General features: G+C 44.7%; 1 protein-coding gene across 1 annotated transcript; it reads left to right on the top strand.

Moving 5' to 3' along the window:
* The first annotated feature begins 1,917 nt into the window (after positions 1–1,917).
* On the top strand, positions 1,918–19,362 carry LOC124797402 (calphotin-like). The gene is made up of 2 exons (XM_047260786.1): positions 1,918–3,003; positions 19,177–19,362. The coding sequence occupies exons 1-2, from the start codon at positions 1,918–1,920 to the stop codon at positions 19,360–19,362; spliced, it is 1,272 nt and encodes a 423-aa protein (XP_047116742.1).
* Positions 19,363–19,757: the final 395 nt, after the last annotated feature.

Here is a 19,757-nt window from a genome sequence, read left to right as displayed (position 1 = left end):
GCTACTGAAAAATCATGCATTGATGGTGTTCGCAAAAAGGCATATTTTTAAGTATAGTGGGACTACTTAAGAAAACACATTTTTCTGTAACATATATTTTGTAAATTTACTAGAGGATTAGTTCTTGTAAGGGTTTTTAGATTGCTATTCATTTATTTTTAATCTCATTCCCCATGCAAAACTTGTACATTGTGTTTCAAAACTACAGGGACAGAACACAACTAATTTCAGATGGTAAATTGTTAGGACTGGAGATTAGAAACTTGTCTCCCAAACTTGCCCTCCCCTTGGGGATGAAATATTGGCATTGAAATTTCCATACTCCATCACCATAGTAATCAATTTACTTGGGATGTAGATAATCCATGCATTCAGCAACAGTGCAAGAGAAGTACATACTGACACACTAGTATTTTTGTGTAAGTGATGTAGTAAACTGTAAGTGGACATTTTGTATTTGTTTTTGTATCATTCACAATGACAATTGATACAGACAAGGTGTTAGAGGTTTTACACCAGGCTGAATGTCTTCAGTTTCTTCAAGAACTGTGAAGATGCCATTGTAACTGAAGTCATGGAGAATGAAGAACTGGTGTAAATCCCTTCCATGAATATTACTAATGTCAAACTAATTTATGAGTATTTTACAAATGATGGAGTTTAAAACTGTGTTCTTTTCAATTTTGTCAAGAAGATAACTGTAACAAAAACTAAATGTCTGGTCATTGAAAACAGTTACGCATCACTTCCAAAGGGTCAAGAACAGGAACTGTTTACCTCATTATCTGAGATATTATGAACAACATGGAAGGGAACATGATAAACTCAAGATCATATTGGAGTACGCCAGATCCACCTTTCAGAAGCCGAAGGTTGATTCCATTGCTGTGTATGATGTTGATAAAAGTTGGAAGGCATGCACAAAAGCTAGACTGCTTGGACTATCAGATTTCAAAGCTGGGTCTACCTGGGTGTGGAATTCTAAGGCAGTTCACAAGAGTGCAAATTAAATTGCAGAGATATGCAGTTTGTAACAAACAAACATGCTCAGTAGCAAGAAGGGAGATAGAAGTCTGTGACTGCACTTGATATTAAATTAACAGACACTATCATTCCTAATTATTCAGCAGCTGAAATTCTAAGTACTAACCAATCTGGAATTATGACATTAACAGGGACTCAACACTATCATGGGCGAATGAGTCATAACTGTTGGGATGCAGGTAGCATCTGAAATACCATAGTTGTATACAGTTCAGCAAATTATTTCTGGGCAACAGCTTCAAAATCAGGCAAACTGGACAAGAATATTCTTGAACAATGGCAGGATGTCTCCCTATTGTTGGAACAAAATATTATCTGGTTAATTTTTACTCCTTCAACAGAAGCTGTTCATAATTCCTGAAAAACACATACAGATAACAATAATTCCAACTGGTACGTTTACTGGAGAGTTAGTCAATTAAATATTTAAGATTTCTATTTATTTATTTTTGACTTTGATTTTTTTTCATCACACTAACATGTTTTCCAAATTTTTAGTGGCAGAATACATGCACTTGCAGATAGTAAACTGATGAAATGTCTTTCCACAGCCCCCTCCCCCTGTTGCCAATAACATAATGATGTTACAGTTTCATCCACCATACAGAATCTGACAAGCTTAGATCTGAGTCAAGTGCCACAAAAATAGCACGCATTAGTGGTGCTGACTAGGGAGGTGGATTTTTAATAAAATGTAACTGTTTAAGAAAACAAATGCTTCTGTACTGTATATTAAGTAAGTTTACCAGAGAATTAGTCCTTTATATATTTAAGATTGCTACTGATGTACTAGCTGGACCCAGCCACACTTTGCCGTGGCTCAGACTGCTTCATTACAAACAAGTAAAGGGAAAGCATACGTGTCTAATATATATGGGATACATTCTGATTGCCTTCTCTCCCCTGTCCCTGTCCATCTGCCCCTCCCCCTCCCACTGTCACTGTCCAGTTTCCCATCCATCCCCCCTCTCTCTGTTCATCACCTCCTCCTTCCCTTCTCTCTTCCCACCACCATCGCCACCCTCCCTCTGCCCACCCGCACGCGCCACCCTCTCTCTGCCTACCCCCATCGCCACCCTCTCTCTGCCTACCCCCATCGCCACCCTCTCTCTGCCTACCCCCGTCGCCACCCTCTTTCTGCCTACCCCCGTCGCCACCCTCTCTCTGCCTACCCCCGTCGCCACCCTCTCTCTGCCTACCCCCGTCGCCACCCTCTCTCTGCCTACCCCCTTCCCCACCCTCTCACTGCCCACCCCCGTCGCCACCCTCTCTCTGCCCACCCCCGTCGCCACCCTCTCTCTGCCCACCCCCGTCGCCACCCTCTCTCTGCCCACCCCCGTCGCCGCCCTCTCTCTGCCCACCCCCGTCGCCACCCTCTCTCTGCCTACCCCCTTCCCCACCCTCTCACTGCCCACCCCCGTCGCCACCCTCTCTCTGCCCACCCCCATCGCCACCCTCTCTCTGCCCACCCCCATCGCCACCCTCTCTCTGCCCACCCCCGTCGCCACCCTCTCTCTGCCCACCCCCGTCGCCGCCCTCTCTCTGCCCACCCCCGTTGCCGCCCTCTCTCTGCCCACCCCCGTTGCCGCCCTCTCTCTGCCCACCCCCGTCGCCACCCTCTCTCTGCCCACCTCCGTCGCCACCCTCTCTCTGGCCACCCCCGTCGCCACCCTCTCTCTGGCCACCCCCGTCGCCACCCTCTCTCTGGCCACCCCCGTCGCCACCCTCTCTCTGGCCACCCCCGTTGCCACCCTCTCTCTGGCCACCCCCGTCGCCACCCTCTCTCTGCCCACCCCCGTCGCCACCCTCTCTCTGCCCACCCCCGTCGCCACCCTCTCTCTGCCCACCCCCGTCGCCACCCTCTCTCTGCCCACCCCCGTCGCCACCCTCTCTCTGCCCACCCCCGTCGCCACCCTCTCTCTGCCCACCCCCGTCGCCACCCTCTCTCTGCCCACCCCCGCCGCCACCCTCTCTCTGGCCACCCCCGCCGCCACCCTCTCTCTGGCCACCCCCGCCGCCACCCTCTCTCTGGCCCCCTCGCCGCCACCCTCTCTCTGGTCGCCCCCGCCGCCACCTTCTCTCTGGCCGCCCCCGCCGCCACCTTCTCTCTGGCCGCCCCCGCCGCCACCCTCTCTCTGGCCGCCCCCGCCGCCACCCTCTCTATGGCCGCCCCCGCCGCCACCCTCTCTCTGGCGGCCCCCGCCGCCACCCTCTCTCTGGCGGCCCCCGCCGCCACCCTCTCTCTCTGCCCACACCCACCGCCACCCTATCTCTCTGCCCGCCGCCGCCGTCGCCACCCCCTCTCTCTGCCCGCCGCCGCCGTCGCCACCCCCTCACTCTGCCCGCCGCCGCCGCCACCCCCTCACTCTGCCCGGCGCCGCCGCCGCCGCCTCCCCCTCTCTCTGCCCGCCGCCGCCGCCGCCACCCCCTCTCTCTGCCCGCCGTCGCCGACGCCACCCCCTCTCTCTGCCCGCCGCCGCCGCCACCCCCTCACTCTGCCCGGTGCCGCCGCCGCCGCCTCCCCCTCTCTCTGCCCGCCGCCGCCGCCGCCTCCCCCTCTCTCTGCCCGCCGCCGCCGCCGCCACCCCCTCACTCTGCCCGCCGCCGCCGACGCCACCCCCTCACTCTGCCCGCCGCCGCCGACGCCACCCCCTCTCTCTGCCCGCCGCCGCCGCCGCCACCCCCCTCTCTCTGCCCGCCGCCGCCGCCGCCGCCGCCGCCGCCGCCGCCGCCGCCGCCGCCACCCCCTCTCTCTGCCCGCCGCCGCCCCCTCTCTCTGCCCGCCGCCGCCGCCGCCACCCCCTCTCTCTGCCTGCCGCCGCCGCCGCCGCCACTCCCTCTCGCTGCCCGCCGCCGCCTCCTCTCTCGTCCTGCCGCCACCGCCGCCGCCCCCTCTCTCTGCCCGCCGCCGCCTCCTCCCTCTCTCTGCCCACCACCACTGCCACCGCCGCCGCCGCCACCCTCTCTGTGCCCACCGCCGCCACCGCCACCGCCGCCGCCGCCACCCTCTCTGTGCCCACCGTCGCCACCGCCACCGCCGCCGCCGCCACCCTCTCTGTGCCCACCACCGCCACCGCCACCGCCGCCGCCGCCACCCTCTCTGTGCCCACCGCCGCCACCCTCTCTGTGCCCACCGCCGCCACCGCCACCGCCGCCACCCTCTCTGTGCCCACCGCCGCCACCGCCACCGCCGCCACCCTCTCTGTGCCCACTGCCGCCACCCTCTCTCTGCCCGCCGCCGCCGTCGCCACCCCCTCACTCTGCCCGCCGCCGCCGCCACCCCCCTCACTCTGCCCGGCGCCGTCGCCGCCGCCACCCCCTCTCTCTGCCCGCCGCTGCCGCCGCCACCCCCTCTCTCTGCCCGCCGCCGCCGCCGCCACCCCCCTCTCTCTGCCCGCCGCCGCCGCCGCCGCCACCCCCTCTCTCTGCCCGCCGCCGCCGCCGCCGCCACCCCCTCTCTCTGCCCGCCGCCGCCGCCGCCGCCGCCGCCGCCGCCGCCGCCACCCCCTCTCTCTGCCCGCCGCCGCCCCCTCTCTCTGCCCGCCGCCGCCGCCGCCACCCCCTCTCTCTGCCCGCCGCCGCCGCCGCCACTCCCTCTCGCTGCCCGCCGCCGCCCCCTCTCTCGTCCTGCCGCCACCGCCGCCGCCCCCTCTCTCGGCCTGCCGCCGCCACCGCCGCCCCCTCTCTCTGCCCGCCGCCGCCGCCGCCCCCTCTCTCTGCCCGCTGCCGCCGCCCCCTCTCTCTGCCCGCCGCCGCCTCCTCCCTCTCTCTGCCCACCGCCACCGCCACCGCCGCCACCCTCTCTGTGCCCACCACCGCCACCGCCACCGCCGCCGCCGCCACCCTCTCTGTGCCCACCGCCGCCACCGCCACCGCCACCGCCGCTGCCGCCACCCTCTCTGTGCCCACCACCGCCACCACTACCGCCGCCGCTACCCTCTTGTGCCCACCGCCGCCACCCTCCCTGTGCCCACCGCCGCCACCGTCACCGCCGCCACCCTCTCTGTGCCCACCGCCGCCACCGCCACCGCCGCCACCCTCTCTGTGCCCACCGCCGCCACCACCACCGCCGCCACCCTCTCTGTGCCCACCGCCGCCACCGCCACCGCCGCCACCCTCTCTGTGCCCGCCACCGCCACCGCCGCTACCCTCTCTGTGCCCACCACCGCCACCGCCGCCACCCTCTCTGTGCCCACCACCGCCACCGCCGCCACCCTCTCTGTGCCCACCACCGCCACCGCCGCCACCCTCTCTGTGCCCACCACCGCCACCGCCGCCACCCTCTCTGTGCCCACCACCGCCACCGCCGCCACCCTCTCTGTGCCCACCACCGCCACCGCCGCCACCCTCTCTGTGCCCACCACCGCCACCGCCGCCACCCTCTCTGTGCCCACCACCGCCACCGCCACCGCCGCCACCCTCTCTGTGCCCACCACCGCCACTGCCACCGCCGCCACCCTCTCTGTGCCCACCACCGCCACTGCCACCGCCGCCACCCTCTCTGTGCCCACCACTGCCACTGCCACCGCCGCCACCCTCTCTGTGCCCACCACTGCCACTGCCACCGCCGCCACCCTCTCTGTGCCCACCACCGCCACTGCCACCGCCGCCACACTCTCTGTGCCCACCACCGCCACTGCCACCGCCGCCACCCTCTCTGTGCCCACCACCGCCACCGCCGCCACCCTCTCTGTGCCTACCACCGCCACCGCCGCCACCCTCTCTGTGCCCACCACCGCCACCGCCTCCACCCTCTCTGTGCCCACCACCGCCACCGCCTCCACCCTCTCTGTGCCCACCACCGCCACCGCCGCCACCCTCTCTGTGCCCACCACTGCCACTGCCACCGCCGCCACCCTCTCGGTGCCCACCACCGCCACCGCCGCCACCCTCTCTCTGCATATCCTCCTGACCTCATTGTCTCTCCCTCTCTCAATTACCTTCTTGCCTCATCCTCTATTCACCTTCCCTCTTTATCTCCTCCTGCTCCCTTTCTCTGCCAATTTCCTGCTTTCAGTTTTCTATGTCCATCTCCTCCCACCCCTCTCTACCAAGATAGCAACTTGGAGTGGAAGACAGTGTGACCTGATCAGATGAAAAAAGGGATTGTGGAACATATAGGGAAGCAGATGGTTTTGAGAGTGGATCTTCGCGCTCTGACAGTGCTTCAGACATGGATTACCATCCAGATAAATGTGATATTCATCATCATCAGATGCGAGCATCACAAATTGGAATTAAGTTGCATGCCACATTATATCATGTGGCAAAGTGTCTTATCGTGACAGTGCAAAACATTCTTAATACAAATTATTACTGAAAGCATGAATTATGGGATACTTCCTAAGATATGCATATGGAGGCCATAACCATAAATGCTTATCATACTTGTGATGCGCATCACCAGGTACCTGCTATGTCATTACATAGGTGTTAAATTTCTTTATTGTTCTAGAGGTTATTCTCGCTTGCCACTATACAGTTGTTAACTCGCAGTATTGTTCAGTGTAGATATAGAGGTTCATGCTATTAGTAATTTTTGCATTATTTTGTTCTTCCATAAGGAGGGACACATCACACCTGTCGTTAGTTGCCCATCTCCCCTGCTAAGGATGGAAGGCATCAATAGCAGCACCAGCCACCAGAGTAAAGTAAAAGTGCTAAATGTAAATTCCAGGATAGTCTAATTTCTACTACAACATAGCTGTTAAACAGAATCAAAGAATATAAGGAAAATGATATAATTTTACTTAAATAATACCAGTAATTAATATCATCATTTTGGAGAGCCAGCAGAGAATAATATTATATTGATGTTACTGCAAGTAACACAATTTTTTCATAAGGAAGTTGTAACAGTGACATCATTTTTATTTTTAAGGTTAAAGAGCATACAAAGTGATGCAACCAACAGAAAAATAACTGCCAGAGAAATAGAACCTCCATGTGACTGCTGCCAGAAATGCATGATAAAGATAGGAGAAGCAGCTTCCATAATATTCCATGTCTTCTGGGATTCAGGGGATTTTGATGCACAAAACTACTAAATTTTCCATGTATCTCAACAGCACCTTCAAAACACTCTTACCCGAAAAAAAGGAAAAAGGAGCAGTCCTCTCAAAAGATCACTGCTATGTATTCTATTAAGGTTCAAGGCAAAGTGATCAACATCTGGAAGAAGGCATTCCTCTCTGTTCATGGACAGCATAAATTAAGAGGATGAGTGCAAAACAAAATACAGCAAGCTGGTAGTGGTAAAGAGTTTGTAAAGAAATATCAAAGGGGTACCATAAAAATCAAGACGTATTGACCTGAAGAGATAGAAGATGTTTATGAACATATACATGTCATACACACTTACCAAAGTCTCCACATCAGGCACAAGAATCCCAGGAGTTTATTTTGACTGCAAGAAGGCAATCAGTTATTTATACTGTGAGGAAAAGAAAATTTGCATTGTTACGCCGAAGGTAAATACAGGCACATTCTATACACAGAATACAACATAGGCTTCAGGATGCCACTTTATGACACTTGTAAAGTATGTCATAAGCTTGATAGTGAGATTAAATCTTGCAACCTACCCAATGAGGAACAAAAAGTCAATGACCTGCAGAAGAAAATAGAACTACATCGCCGGAAAGCAGAGGCAATGCAGGCTACTATGCCATTAGATATCACCGTGCCAAGACCAATTCCAGTATTGTGGTCATCTCTGTTGACTTGCAGCAAGCCCTACCTGTTCCAAAACTTACTGCTTGTCCAGCTTTCTACAAGTGAAAACTATGAATGTACATCCTGGGTATTGCGATTGGGGTACAGGCATCAGAAACACGTACATGTGGGCTGAGGATGTCACAATATGTAACAGTGATGAGATATGTAGCTGTATATTTAAATTTCTCCAGGTGGGTTTTTGATACCTGGTCACACATGACTCCCATTAGGGATTTTGCATCCATTGAGAAATACCAAAAGCACCATGTGAGCCACATTTCTTGCCCACTGAGTGGGTTCATATTCTCAAGAAAAGCAGAGTAGAAATTAAATTTGTTTTGACAGTTATGAAACAAGATGATTTCCTAGAGTTCAGCAAGGTGCCTTCTCAGCACATGACAAAAAGAAATAAATCAACAGATGGACATCATACAAACTTGCGAGAAGCTATAGCATTCAAATTTTAGACCACAAATCCTGATTCAGTATTCCTGAAGCACACTGTTCATGGAGACTTCTGTGAAATTAATGTCAAGAAGCATGGCCATCCAACACAAACATCTTGGATTATGACCTTAACATCAAAATATCCTAGTCCTATTCCCATACAGCATAAGAAACAGTCTAACATCATGTATCTGCTTCCCTAAACACTTGCAGTCCATCATGGATATTATTTATCATGACTCACTACCAAGCCACAGAGCAGGTTAATGAACCAGAATTAATTGATCGCAGTGTGTTAAATTATGCTGAGAGTGACAGGAATTGTGAGCAGTGAAGCCAAATGTTGACACTGAAACTTCAGTAGTATACAATGACAAGCCAAAAACATTACCTGTATTCCCTCTACTTAACATTGTTTTTTGCTAAGTGCAATAGTTAAAAATGTTCTGTTTCATATAAGGAGAATACCTTAACGTATGTAGTATCTTATAATACAATAAACATGTGTCTTATGTCCACCACCTGATTTATGGAATTTTTTGAACTTTAAAATGTCTATCCCATGAAATATACTTAATTTGGCTTACCATTATCTAGCCCCAAGTGCCTTAATCTTACCATTGAGTCAAGTTCCACAGAAGCAGCATGCTTTAGTGGCACTGGTTTTGAAGGCAGTTTTTTAATAAAGTGAAATTACTGAAAGAAACATGTTTCTATATTATGCATGGTAAATCACTAAAATGTGCATTGCATATGCTGTGGAAGTGAGAAGTACTATTGATGTGCAGATTTCACAAAATGGATGAGTTGTCTGGGCTTCATATTGGAAGTCAATAAAAATGTTGTAATACCACTTAGGAAGTGTACTTTTTGTGCAAACATATACTTTTTAAAGTGGAACATTGCCTATGGACATTAACAGACTAAAAGTAAGATAAATTAGAATATCAGTGGTGTTTGTTGCAGGATTCTAGTGTCTAGTGTCAGTCATTTATGAATTATTTTTGAAAGTGTCCACAGTAACACTTGTTTGTGTCATGCCACCTTTGTACTTGGTAAGTACAATGGCGTAATGTTTGCTTACAGTGTGCTTGTATGTTTCTTGAGTGCATTAAAGGTGCTGGTCACATAGTGTGTGACAGTCCAGGCAGGTTGCAAGTGGATGATGGGATTTACCAGTGCAGGAAGAATGTACAATAGTTTGTTCTTGTACAGAGTGTGGGACAAGATATCCTAATAGACATCAATCATCTCAGCAATTATTTATCAACCTCTTCAACCAGTTATACAAAAGTGGTAGTGCTATGTCCGCAGACCTAACCAAATCATGCGAGCTCAGCCGTCGCTCAGCCTGGCCACACATGTACATTGGTCAGCCTTAGCTTCACGGCCACGCCATTCAATAGTTCATGCCTGCAGCTCCCTCTATGGCCACAAGATTAATGGGAGCACAGACCTGACACCAGGGCCACTCGTTCTTGCTCACTAGCTGTGTTAATGTCGAAGTGTTATTGTGTAGATCTTATATGACAAACTTGGGCTTAGAACTTAGTTACTATTTGGATTGCACTGTGGATTTGTGAATTGTAGTGTGAACTTTAATTATGTAGCTACTTGCTATGAGAGCAATAGACCGTGCCTGCTTCAGTGTGGAGAATAAAGATAAGTAATCTTCCTGATCGCTGGCACCTTACTTTGAGACTAATCTATTCTTGGTCATCAGATCTTGCATCACACCCCAGTCATGTCCTCCTATCAATTCCAACTCATGTTTGCCGCTCCAGGCAGACATAAATGGTAGTGTAACATGTACACAATGCAACAGAAGAAAGCAAGAGATGACAGAAGAGGGTGAAATTAATGCTCCCGCTGCTGTTGCATTTCATCTGCATGCTACCTCCCATGCAACTGCAAGTGGTGTGTGTCAGGCAAGTGTCCTTTACATTCTCTTCTGACATAGGTTGCATCCCTATCACATCCCTCTCCATCAAGTGCTGCATCGAAATGGTTCACATAATCATGTTAACTTCTGTATATGATCACTAAGACAGGATACGCCAGATGTGTCATGTATCTTGTTTAGTGATGAAGCCACATTTACCAGTTGTGGCCAAGTAAACCATTGGAACATGCACTATTGGTCTGTTGCCAATCTCTGTTGGCTTCATCAGGTGGAACATCAGTCTTTGTGGAGCGTAAATGTGTGGTGTGGAATAGGCCCATGTTTCATAGACAGACCATTGAATGTGGATAAGTATCACAGCCTTGTAACAAGACCATATTCCATGGATGTTAGATGACGTTCCTCAACAGACCAGGAAGAACCTGTGGCAGCAAAATAATGGCTATGTAGCCTGTAGTGCACAAAGTACTAGAGCATATCTTCATGAATTATTTCCAAATCATTTGACTGGCCATAGAAGACCTGTATCTTGGACAGTCCTTTCCCTGGATTTGATGCCTGTAGACAATTTTGTGAAGGGAAAGGTGAAAAACACTGTTTACAAGAACGTACCAACTAGACCCAATGATCCACCATCATGACAACACATATTACTGCAGCCCATTTGGAAATCTCCTCTGAAATGCTAACAAGGGTGCAGCAGTTGTTCCATACCAGACTGGTAGTGTGTGTTGCTGCTGCTGACGATCATTTTGAACATAACCTGTCATGGCCAGTTCTCTCACTATTGCTCAGAATCCACATAACTAGTGTATGCACTTCTGTTGTTCTTTATTATGTGCTACCAACAGGTATTGTACAAGTGTCAGTGTAGGAACTTCATAAAACATTATGTCCCATAAATGGCTCGCACTAGAATTGTGCAACAACCACCATTGATACTCTGATTTACATACTTTTACTTAGTTAATGTCAATGCATATTGTTCCTTTTTAAAAAGTGCATGTTTGCAAAAAAAATCACTAAGTATTATTACAATCTGTTTATTGGTTAACCATATAAGCCCCTGACTATGAATCCATTCTAAGAAAACCACACACCAATAGCACTTCCAGTTTCTGCAATAGCTGTGGTGCAAGTTTTAAGTGATTCACCCTGTATAGTTCTTACTTTACTGAAGAATTAATTCATAACAATTTTACAGTTTCTGTTAATTTTTATTCAAAACAGGCCACAGCATAGAGAGCTTGGATGCCTAACTGCATTCACAGAACTATTTTAATTATTTCTGTCCAACTGTGACAACAATTATGCTGTGTCTGAGTATATGACAGTGGATGAGTAACAGATTGCATTTAGAGGTAAACACTGTATGTACCAAGAAAGCCAGCAAAATATGGATTGAAGAGTTTCATCTTGCAGGATGCAAACATGTGGTATCCTTTGGCCATGGAGATCTAAGTTGGGAAGGAACGGGGAGAAATGTGACACTTGACAACTGGTTTTGTTCCAGCCCACTAGTGGAAGAACTCCTGAAGAGGAAACTGACAGTAGTAGGAAATCTTAGAAAGAGTAAGAGGGAGCTGCCTCAAGAATTTGTTTGCACAAGATGTTGTGATCTAAAAAGCAGCTTTTAGGATTCAGAAAGGATTGTACCACATTTTCCTATGTGCCAAAAAATGGAAAGAACTTTATCCTTCTATCACTAATGCATCATGATGATGTCATTGATTCTGATGGTGTAGATGAAAAGAGACTAGAAATTTTAATGATGTACAGTGAGACAAAACAGGAATATACGCAATAAATAAAATGTGTTCTACTTAATCAGCCCCAGGGAGATGCAGACACTGGCCGCTGTCTTTGTTTTTCAAATGATTGACATTGCTGGCATTAATGCCTCCATCATAGGTGCAGTTAACATCAATGAGAGGATTTTCTGAAGAGTGTTTTTATGTGAAGTGAGAAAAGTGTTAGTAAACCTGATAGTGTGCAAGAGAGTTGCCACTCACTTCATGGCTTAATATGTTAGACAGAAACCTGCTGAAGTGGTGGGACTCTTAAGATGTCAAGAACGTCGCACCTCCTGAACAAAGGAAATTATAAGTCCACACACTGTGTAGTTTGTCCTCAGTGTACAGAAATGAAAGTTAAGTCACATTGTGCCCAACATCTGAAAGCTGTTTGTTTAAACCACATGAGTAATGTATGTGAAAAGAGTTATAATAACACACCTGTTGTAGCCAGTGTTAGTGACTAAAGTCACATATCTTTTGCATGTGTTCAGAGAAGAAATGTTTAGCAATACATGTAATGACTTAAATCTGTGGTACTGAACTAAGAATACCAGAAATAATTTCACAGAAAGTCATGCAAAATATTCCGTGTGTTTAAAGACAGTAATCTAATACTTTGTTGATCCAAAAATATACACGCAGATATGGTAATGTAACTTTGTGAAGAGCCATTTATTCAGTAAATTCACCTACATTATTTATATGCTGCACAACTATGTCATTACAGCTACTTTTGTTTAGTGTGTGTTAGAAACACCCCTCATAGCTAGTAACATTTTGAAAAAATATAACACTAGCACATAAAAATAAAAAAAGTAACAAACCCCTTACAAGTAGCCAACACATTTAACAACTTTTTCACAGGTGTTGCTGATAATATGTTACAATCAGACTTTAAGAGCACCCAGGCAAATGAATATAAAATAAGTGCATGTAGAGGATCAATGTACACCAGTTCTGTTTCACAAGATGACGTAGCTAAAGCAATAAAAGGACTAAAAAATTCCAAATCGGCAGGTATTGATGGTATACCTGCAAGTATGTTAAAGAAGAGTGCATCAAACCTAACTGAAGTACTCACGCACTTATGTGACTGCTCACTTCAGGCAGGCACTTTCCCCGATGTGTTGAAAACATCAAAAGTTATTCCCCTATATAAAAATGGGATAAAGACAATGTAAATAACTACAGACCCATCACAATTTCCTCCTGCATCTCTAAAATACTGGAAAAAGTTATGTATGAGAAACATACAAAATTTATAAATAAAAACAGCATGCTATGTAATGAATAACATGGATTCAGAAATAAGAGGTCAATGACAACTGCTGTCTATGAGTGCATCAATTCCATCCTAAACCTGATGGACAAAAAACAGGAAACAATAGGAGTATTTATTGACTTGTCAGAAGCTTTTGACATGGTGGACCATAAGATTATGCTATCAAAGCTTGAACAATACAGTATTCGAGGTCTGTCCAACAAGTGGATCAGTTCCTTCCTGACTAATCGTAAGCAGGCAGTGTGCATCAAGCACACAAATATTGAACTAAAAACTGTATCTAATCAGTTATCTGACTATAAACAAATTAAATGTGGTGTACTCCAAGAATCAGTAATGGGACCCCCTTCTGTTTCTTCTGTATGTAAATGATCTAAGCTTAAATGTTGATGCACACAACACAGTCATATTTGCAGATGACACCATGATTCTACTAAAAGGAGACGACAATGAACAGTTACAGCAGACAGTAAACACGGTCATGAAACAACTTAGCAGCTGGGCACAGAGTAATCAGCTTGTAATAAACAGTAAGAAAACCATTGCTCTAAAATTCCACAATGTTCCTAACAAGCACATGTTCATCCCATCAGTCTCTATCAATGACGAACCAGTTGGTAACAATACTGAAACCAAATTCTTAGGACTTTGGCAGCAGAGTAACATCAGATGAAATAAACATATTGAATATCTCAATGCAGAACTGAGCAAAACATGTTACCTTCTTTGTTCATTGAAATCATACCATAGTGAGAAAACAATATTGAATTCCTACTTTCATTCTCATCTTAGATATGGAGTCACCTTCTGGGGAAACTCTAAAACAGCTAATAGCACTTTTAAACTACAAAAATGGCCATTAGAGTCTTGTTTGGGTGCAAGCCTAGAGACTCTTGTAAACCCCTGTTCAAGAAATCTGGTATTCCTCCATTACCATGTGTATACATTATGGAAACCCTTTTTTTCTTTAAATTAAATGTAATAGGCAAGGACTGGAGACTGCAAAATAACTATGATATACATGATCACTTTACCAGACAAACAAAAACTTACATATGACTCAAATCAGCACAGCACTGTGCCAAAAAGGTACTTTTCACATGGGAGTCAAGCTTTATAACAAACTTCCTGAAAACATAAAAGCTATCGCTGAGGTCAGTACATTTGGAAAATCTTTAAAGTCATATTTACAGCATCACTGCTTTTACTCCATTGAAGAATATTTAAATTTATGAAATGTATTATATAAATATGTGTAAAGTGTATTATTGTAACCTGAAATATGTATGCCTTGAAATGACTTTCAGCCTATATATTTATAACTTGACTTGTCCAATGTCTTATGCATAAGCTGCTATGTAGACAACAGGACCAATAAAAAATACAATATAATACAAAGTGCAACTGTGTAAGGGTTACTGTAACTATTAATTGATCTTTATTGTTTGCATTCAGCATGCTAATAGGTGTTCAAAATGTTTAATGCTAGAATAGAAATACCTGTAGATAGTAAACTGGCAAGACTGAAGATCAGCAATCATTCCCACAAACTCCTCTCCACTAGCCAGTCAGATACAAGCAGCAAATTTTTATCCACCTTCAGTATTCTGAAGAGTTTAACAATTTGTTTAACAATAGCTGGAAAATGCATTAGTGGTGTTGGCTATGAAGACATTTATATTTCCTACCATAGTTGATTGGAGATTTGGTTCATGATAAACTATTTTTGTTATTGGTTGCTTGCATCACATAACAGGTGTTCCAAATTTTAGTGATAGAATATCAATACTTGCAGATCCTAAGCTGGCAAGATTGGAGATCAGCAATTTGTTTCTACAACTTTCCTTCCCTTTGTCTGTCAGATACTGGCAGTGAAAATTTCATCACCCATCAGTATTGTGATGAGTTTATAACTGAGTCAAGTGGCACAGATGAAACATATATTAGCAGTGTTGGCTATTATGCAGGTGGCTTTGTGACTACTTGCAAAAGCAGATGTTTCTGTAACACATATTTTGTAGATTACTGGAGAATTAGTTGATAAAAGTTTTTGAAGTTTGTATTCATTAATTTTTTTGTTTGCTTGCAGCACACTAACAGGTATAGCAAACATTTAGGGACAGAAAATAAATACATGCAGATAGCAAACTGACAAGACTTGTGTTCAGCAGCTTGTTTCAACTACGTTGCCTCCCCTTGGCAATAAGATATCAACAATGTAAATATAATGCACCATTATCACTGTGATGAGTTTACCACTTGAGCTGAGTGCCACACATGAAGCATGCATTAGCGGTGTTGACTTTGAAAGCAGATTTTTAATTAAATGGATCTATGTAAGGAAACATGGAGAATTAGTTTATGAAAGTTTTTATGGTTTCTGTCAACTGATTTTTGTTGTTCTCTTGCAGCAAATTAACAGATGCTCCAAATATTCAATGATGGATTATGAATACTTGCAGATAATAAACTGGCAAAGCTGGAGATCAGCAGCTTGTTTCCACAACCTTCCCTCCACTTCCTGTTCATATCCAAGCAGTGAAACTGTCATTCACCTTAGTATTGTATGAGTTTACTAGTGGCTCAAGTGCCACTGCTGAAGTGTGCATCAACAGTATTGGTTACAAAGGTGTTTCCTTAATAAAGTGGAATTACTGAACAAAACACATATTTCTGTAATACAGATGTCATAGTTTTCTGGAAAGTTATTTCAAAGATTTTAAGATTTCTGTTTACTGATTTATGTTGTTTGCTTGTAGCACATCAACATGTGTTTCAAATGTTTAGTGACAAAATATCAGTACTTGCATATAGTACACTGGCAAGACCGGAGATCAGCAACCTGTTTCCAGAAATTCCCCATCACTTGTTGGTCAAATACTGGCAGTGAAAATTGTGTACATCATCAGCATTGTGACAAGCTCACTACCAAGGAGATGGATGGAGATGAATTATGCACTAATGTTGTTGGCTACAAAAGCAATTTTATAATAAAATTGGAACTGAATTGTGTTTTATTCATCTCATGACATACATTTGCAATCCATTTGGTTTATGTACTGGAGTCATGTCAAAAATTTATAAAACAAGTACAATGATTTTTACATTAATAAATAATAGCACTATAATAAATAACAACATTATAAGGACATTTCTTGGAATGTGTAACAAATTGTATCCAACTCAGATTTCCAGTCTGTCCCGCATGAATTCATCCACTGAGTAATAACACTTCAGTGTCATTACCTCATATAGCTTTCTTTTAGTGAACATAAATTCATCTGCATCAACTTGTTCCTTTTTAATTTATTTCAAAGTTTTCATTCCCAGGTCCCTGGGCATACAGTCTGAGGCGGTGGGTGGGGAGCATAAAATTTTCTTTGTTTCTACTATCATGTGAATGGAGAAAATGGTTTCCCTCAAATAATTCATGTCTGGAGTACAAAAATATAATAATCTCATATGTCTATAAAGATGGCAGAGTTAATATTTTAAGGTTTCTAAATAATGGCCAGCATGGTTCTTTGTGATTTGCTGGGCACATAGTTGTCAAGTTACCCCAAAAACCAATAACATACCTAATAATTGATTCTAAGTAGCTTGTATATGCTATTTTTTGCGTGTTCATATGAGCATTGCAAATGCAAAACTGCTCAGTTTGTTTGCCTGGTATTCAATGTGTGCCTGCCAGCTCAACTTTTTATCTACATTTAAACCTAAGAATTTTACTGAGTCAACTTCTTCTAAACATTGTGTGTTGTGTACATTCTCAATCTGCTCACATTTTGACTGGTTTAGAACTGCATCATATGAGTCATAGATATGTTTAGATTCAACCCATGTAGTTGAATTGAACTTTCTAAGGTAGTGAAGGTACTGATCACAGATTTGCGTATTTTTTCCGAATCCTGATCTTCAACTAAGACGGAAGTATCGTCTGCAAACAGAACTGTTGGGGAACTGATGTTTAATGGTATTTCATTAATATATAAGAGAAATAGGACTGGGTGTAATATGGAGCCTTGTGGAAAACTGAGAGATACTTTTTTGCAGTCAGAAAAATATGTGCTATTTGAAGAAGTGCTAACTCTTTGCTTTCTGTTGGATAGGTAGAATTTAAGCAACTGTAGGGCATTGCTTCTAATGCCATTCTTTTCAAGTTTGTAAACAAGCAGTGCATGGTTTACGGAATGAAACACCTTTGTGAGGTCACAGAAAATTCTTGCCACCTTATTTCTCTCATATAATGATATACTTATTTTCTCAGTCAAACTGTTTGCTACATCTATGGTATATTCCCTGCTGAAAGCCAAATTGATTGTTTAGATTAACAGAATATTTTGCAATGAAGTTTTGGATTTGTGCAACAGCAAGTTTTACAAATATTTTAGATAGGACAGAGAGAATCGCGATAGGACAGTAATTTCCCATGACCTCTCTTGATCCCTTCTTGAAGAGTGGTTTGACTTCAGCATATTTCAGTACCTCTGGTAAACAACCCGCTTCAAAACATTGATTTATTATTTGAGCTAGTGGGTTTGCAATTCTACTGTGTGCCACTTTGGTGGGTATTCCATCCCAACCTGTATATTTTTTGTTTATTAATGGTGGAATAGCATTTTCTACATCCTCCACAGAAACTTCTAAGAATTTTGTTAAGTTTTCAGTTTTTTCACCTAGGTCAAAGAGATTTACTTTGTTGTGATAATTCCTTACATGTACACCAGACTTTGCTACATTTATAAAGAATTCATTAAAGTACTCTGATATTTGAGTTGGATTTACAACAATATTTCCTTCAATGTCAATATTTGAAATTTCCTGGTTACAGGCTTTAACATCTAACTCAGATTTAATGACTGACCACACAGCCTTGGTCTTATTTCTATGATTTAAAATTAGCCTGTTATTTGGCAGTTGTTTTGCTGACCTGAAAACTCCTTTAAATGTGGTTTCATAGAGAGAGTCTAACATATTTAATGAAATCAATATCTCTCTTATATTTTAGTTCTCTGTGCAGTTGCCTTTTCTTTACACTGGAAATTTTTATGTCATGGGTAATCCACTTTACTTTATTTGTTATTTTATTGCTGTAGAGTCTAGGTGGAAATGTTTCATTAAAGAAACCAAGGAAACTATTTAGGAATTTCTCAAAGTTTTCGTCACATGAGTTACAATGATCAAAAGGCAATGTTTTATCTTTTAGAAACATGTTTTCTTAAGTAGCAAAGAAAACTTGCTACTTAAGAAAACAAGTTTCTGTAAGATTTATGATTTAGTTTACTGGAGAATTAGTTCACACATTTTTTAAGATGGCTGTTTGTTTATTTTTGTTACTTGCATCACACTAATAGATGTTCCAAATGTATAGTGACAGATTACAAATACTTGAAGATAGTCAACTTGCAAGCATGGAACTTTTCATACAACCTACCTTCTCGTTGCTGGTCTGATATAGGCCATGAAAATTTCATCCACCATCAGCACTGTGACAATTTTACCATCAAGTCAAGTGCCACTGAAATGGGTTTGTGGTATTGGCTTTGAAGGTGGTTACTTTAACCCATGAGTGGGCCCACTGTTGTAAAAATACAACACCAGCAGTTTTTATGCCTGATCAATGCTGTAACCTTCAGCTATTGTGTCATTGCTGCCATTGTCAGTTTTCTCGAAAATGTTAAAGTGGCTTCAGTTCATTTGCTTACCTTCCTCAGTTTATTTTCTGAACTGTATGCAATGCCATGTTGAATGTTGTAAAAACTACAGTGTGTGCCTGCTAGTGTGACAGTTGGAAACTTTGTTCCAGCTGTCAATGTCCAGAGGAAAGTGTAATAAAATGTTAACTATATTTGCTATTTTTTGTTGTTTTTTTTGTTTTGTTTTTGTTTCTTGTTTTTATAGATACACGTTAAAAGTTACTTTGGTTACACCTACATCTAAATGTATTTAAACATTTCAGTTCTTTGATGTTTTGTTCCAATTCCAAGAGTGTATCAGAAGAAGAAATTTGCAAACTGTTCGAAGGAAGTGATGATAAAGTCTACCCAGACTTTTCAGGCTTGAAGGAAAGAAAAGTAGATTTGAGTGATCAAAATACTGAATATGACCATGGCAGCGAATCTGAACTTGAAAGTGAGGATGGTTGTGATCCTGAAGAGACAGCAGATGTATGAGAGCTCTTTATTGAAAAGACAAAGTTTAACGTTGGTGTAAAAGCGAGTGTGCTAAAACATCAGAAAGCAACAGAAAAGACATTGTGCAAATTCCACCAGATCCAAAGAGAAATGTGATGGGTATAAACGATGAAGTTAGTGCTTTCTTGAAAGTAATTGATCTTCACATTATCAATGAAATCATAAACTATACAAATACCTACACAGACAAACAACAATGCAGACATCAATTCTAGTGCAAAAGAGGTCATTAAGTGATGAAATAATGGCTGTGTTTAGGATTTTTTTGAAAAAGATGAAGAAAATGGCATCATGCTAATGTACTGGAACTCTGGACAGCAGATGGAACAGGAATGCTACTGCTTAGGACTGCAGTGAGTTACAATAGGTTTCTG

The sequence above is a fragment of the Schistocerca piceifrons genome, chromosome 1 (assembly GCF_021461385.2).
Source record: "Schistocerca piceifrons isolate TAMUIC-IGC-003096 chromosome 1, iqSchPice1.1, whole genome shotgun sequence".
Lineage (NCBI taxonomy): Eukaryota > Metazoa > Arthropoda > Insecta > Orthoptera > Acrididae > Schistocerca > Schistocerca piceifrons.
Note: the sequence above shows the minus strand (reverse complement) of the source record. Positions and strands in the feature narration are given on the sequence as shown.

Excerpts from the sequence above, each read along its gene's own strand:
- LOC124797402 (XM_047260786.1), top strand. The coding sequence starts at position 1,918 with ATGGGATACATTCTGATTGCCTTCTCTCCCCTGTCCCTGTCCATCTGC. Across the intron at positions 3,004-19,176 it reads CCCTCTCTCTGCCCACCCCC|AGTGTATCAGAAGAAGAAAT; the intron begins GCCGCCACCCTC and ends TCCAATTCCAAG.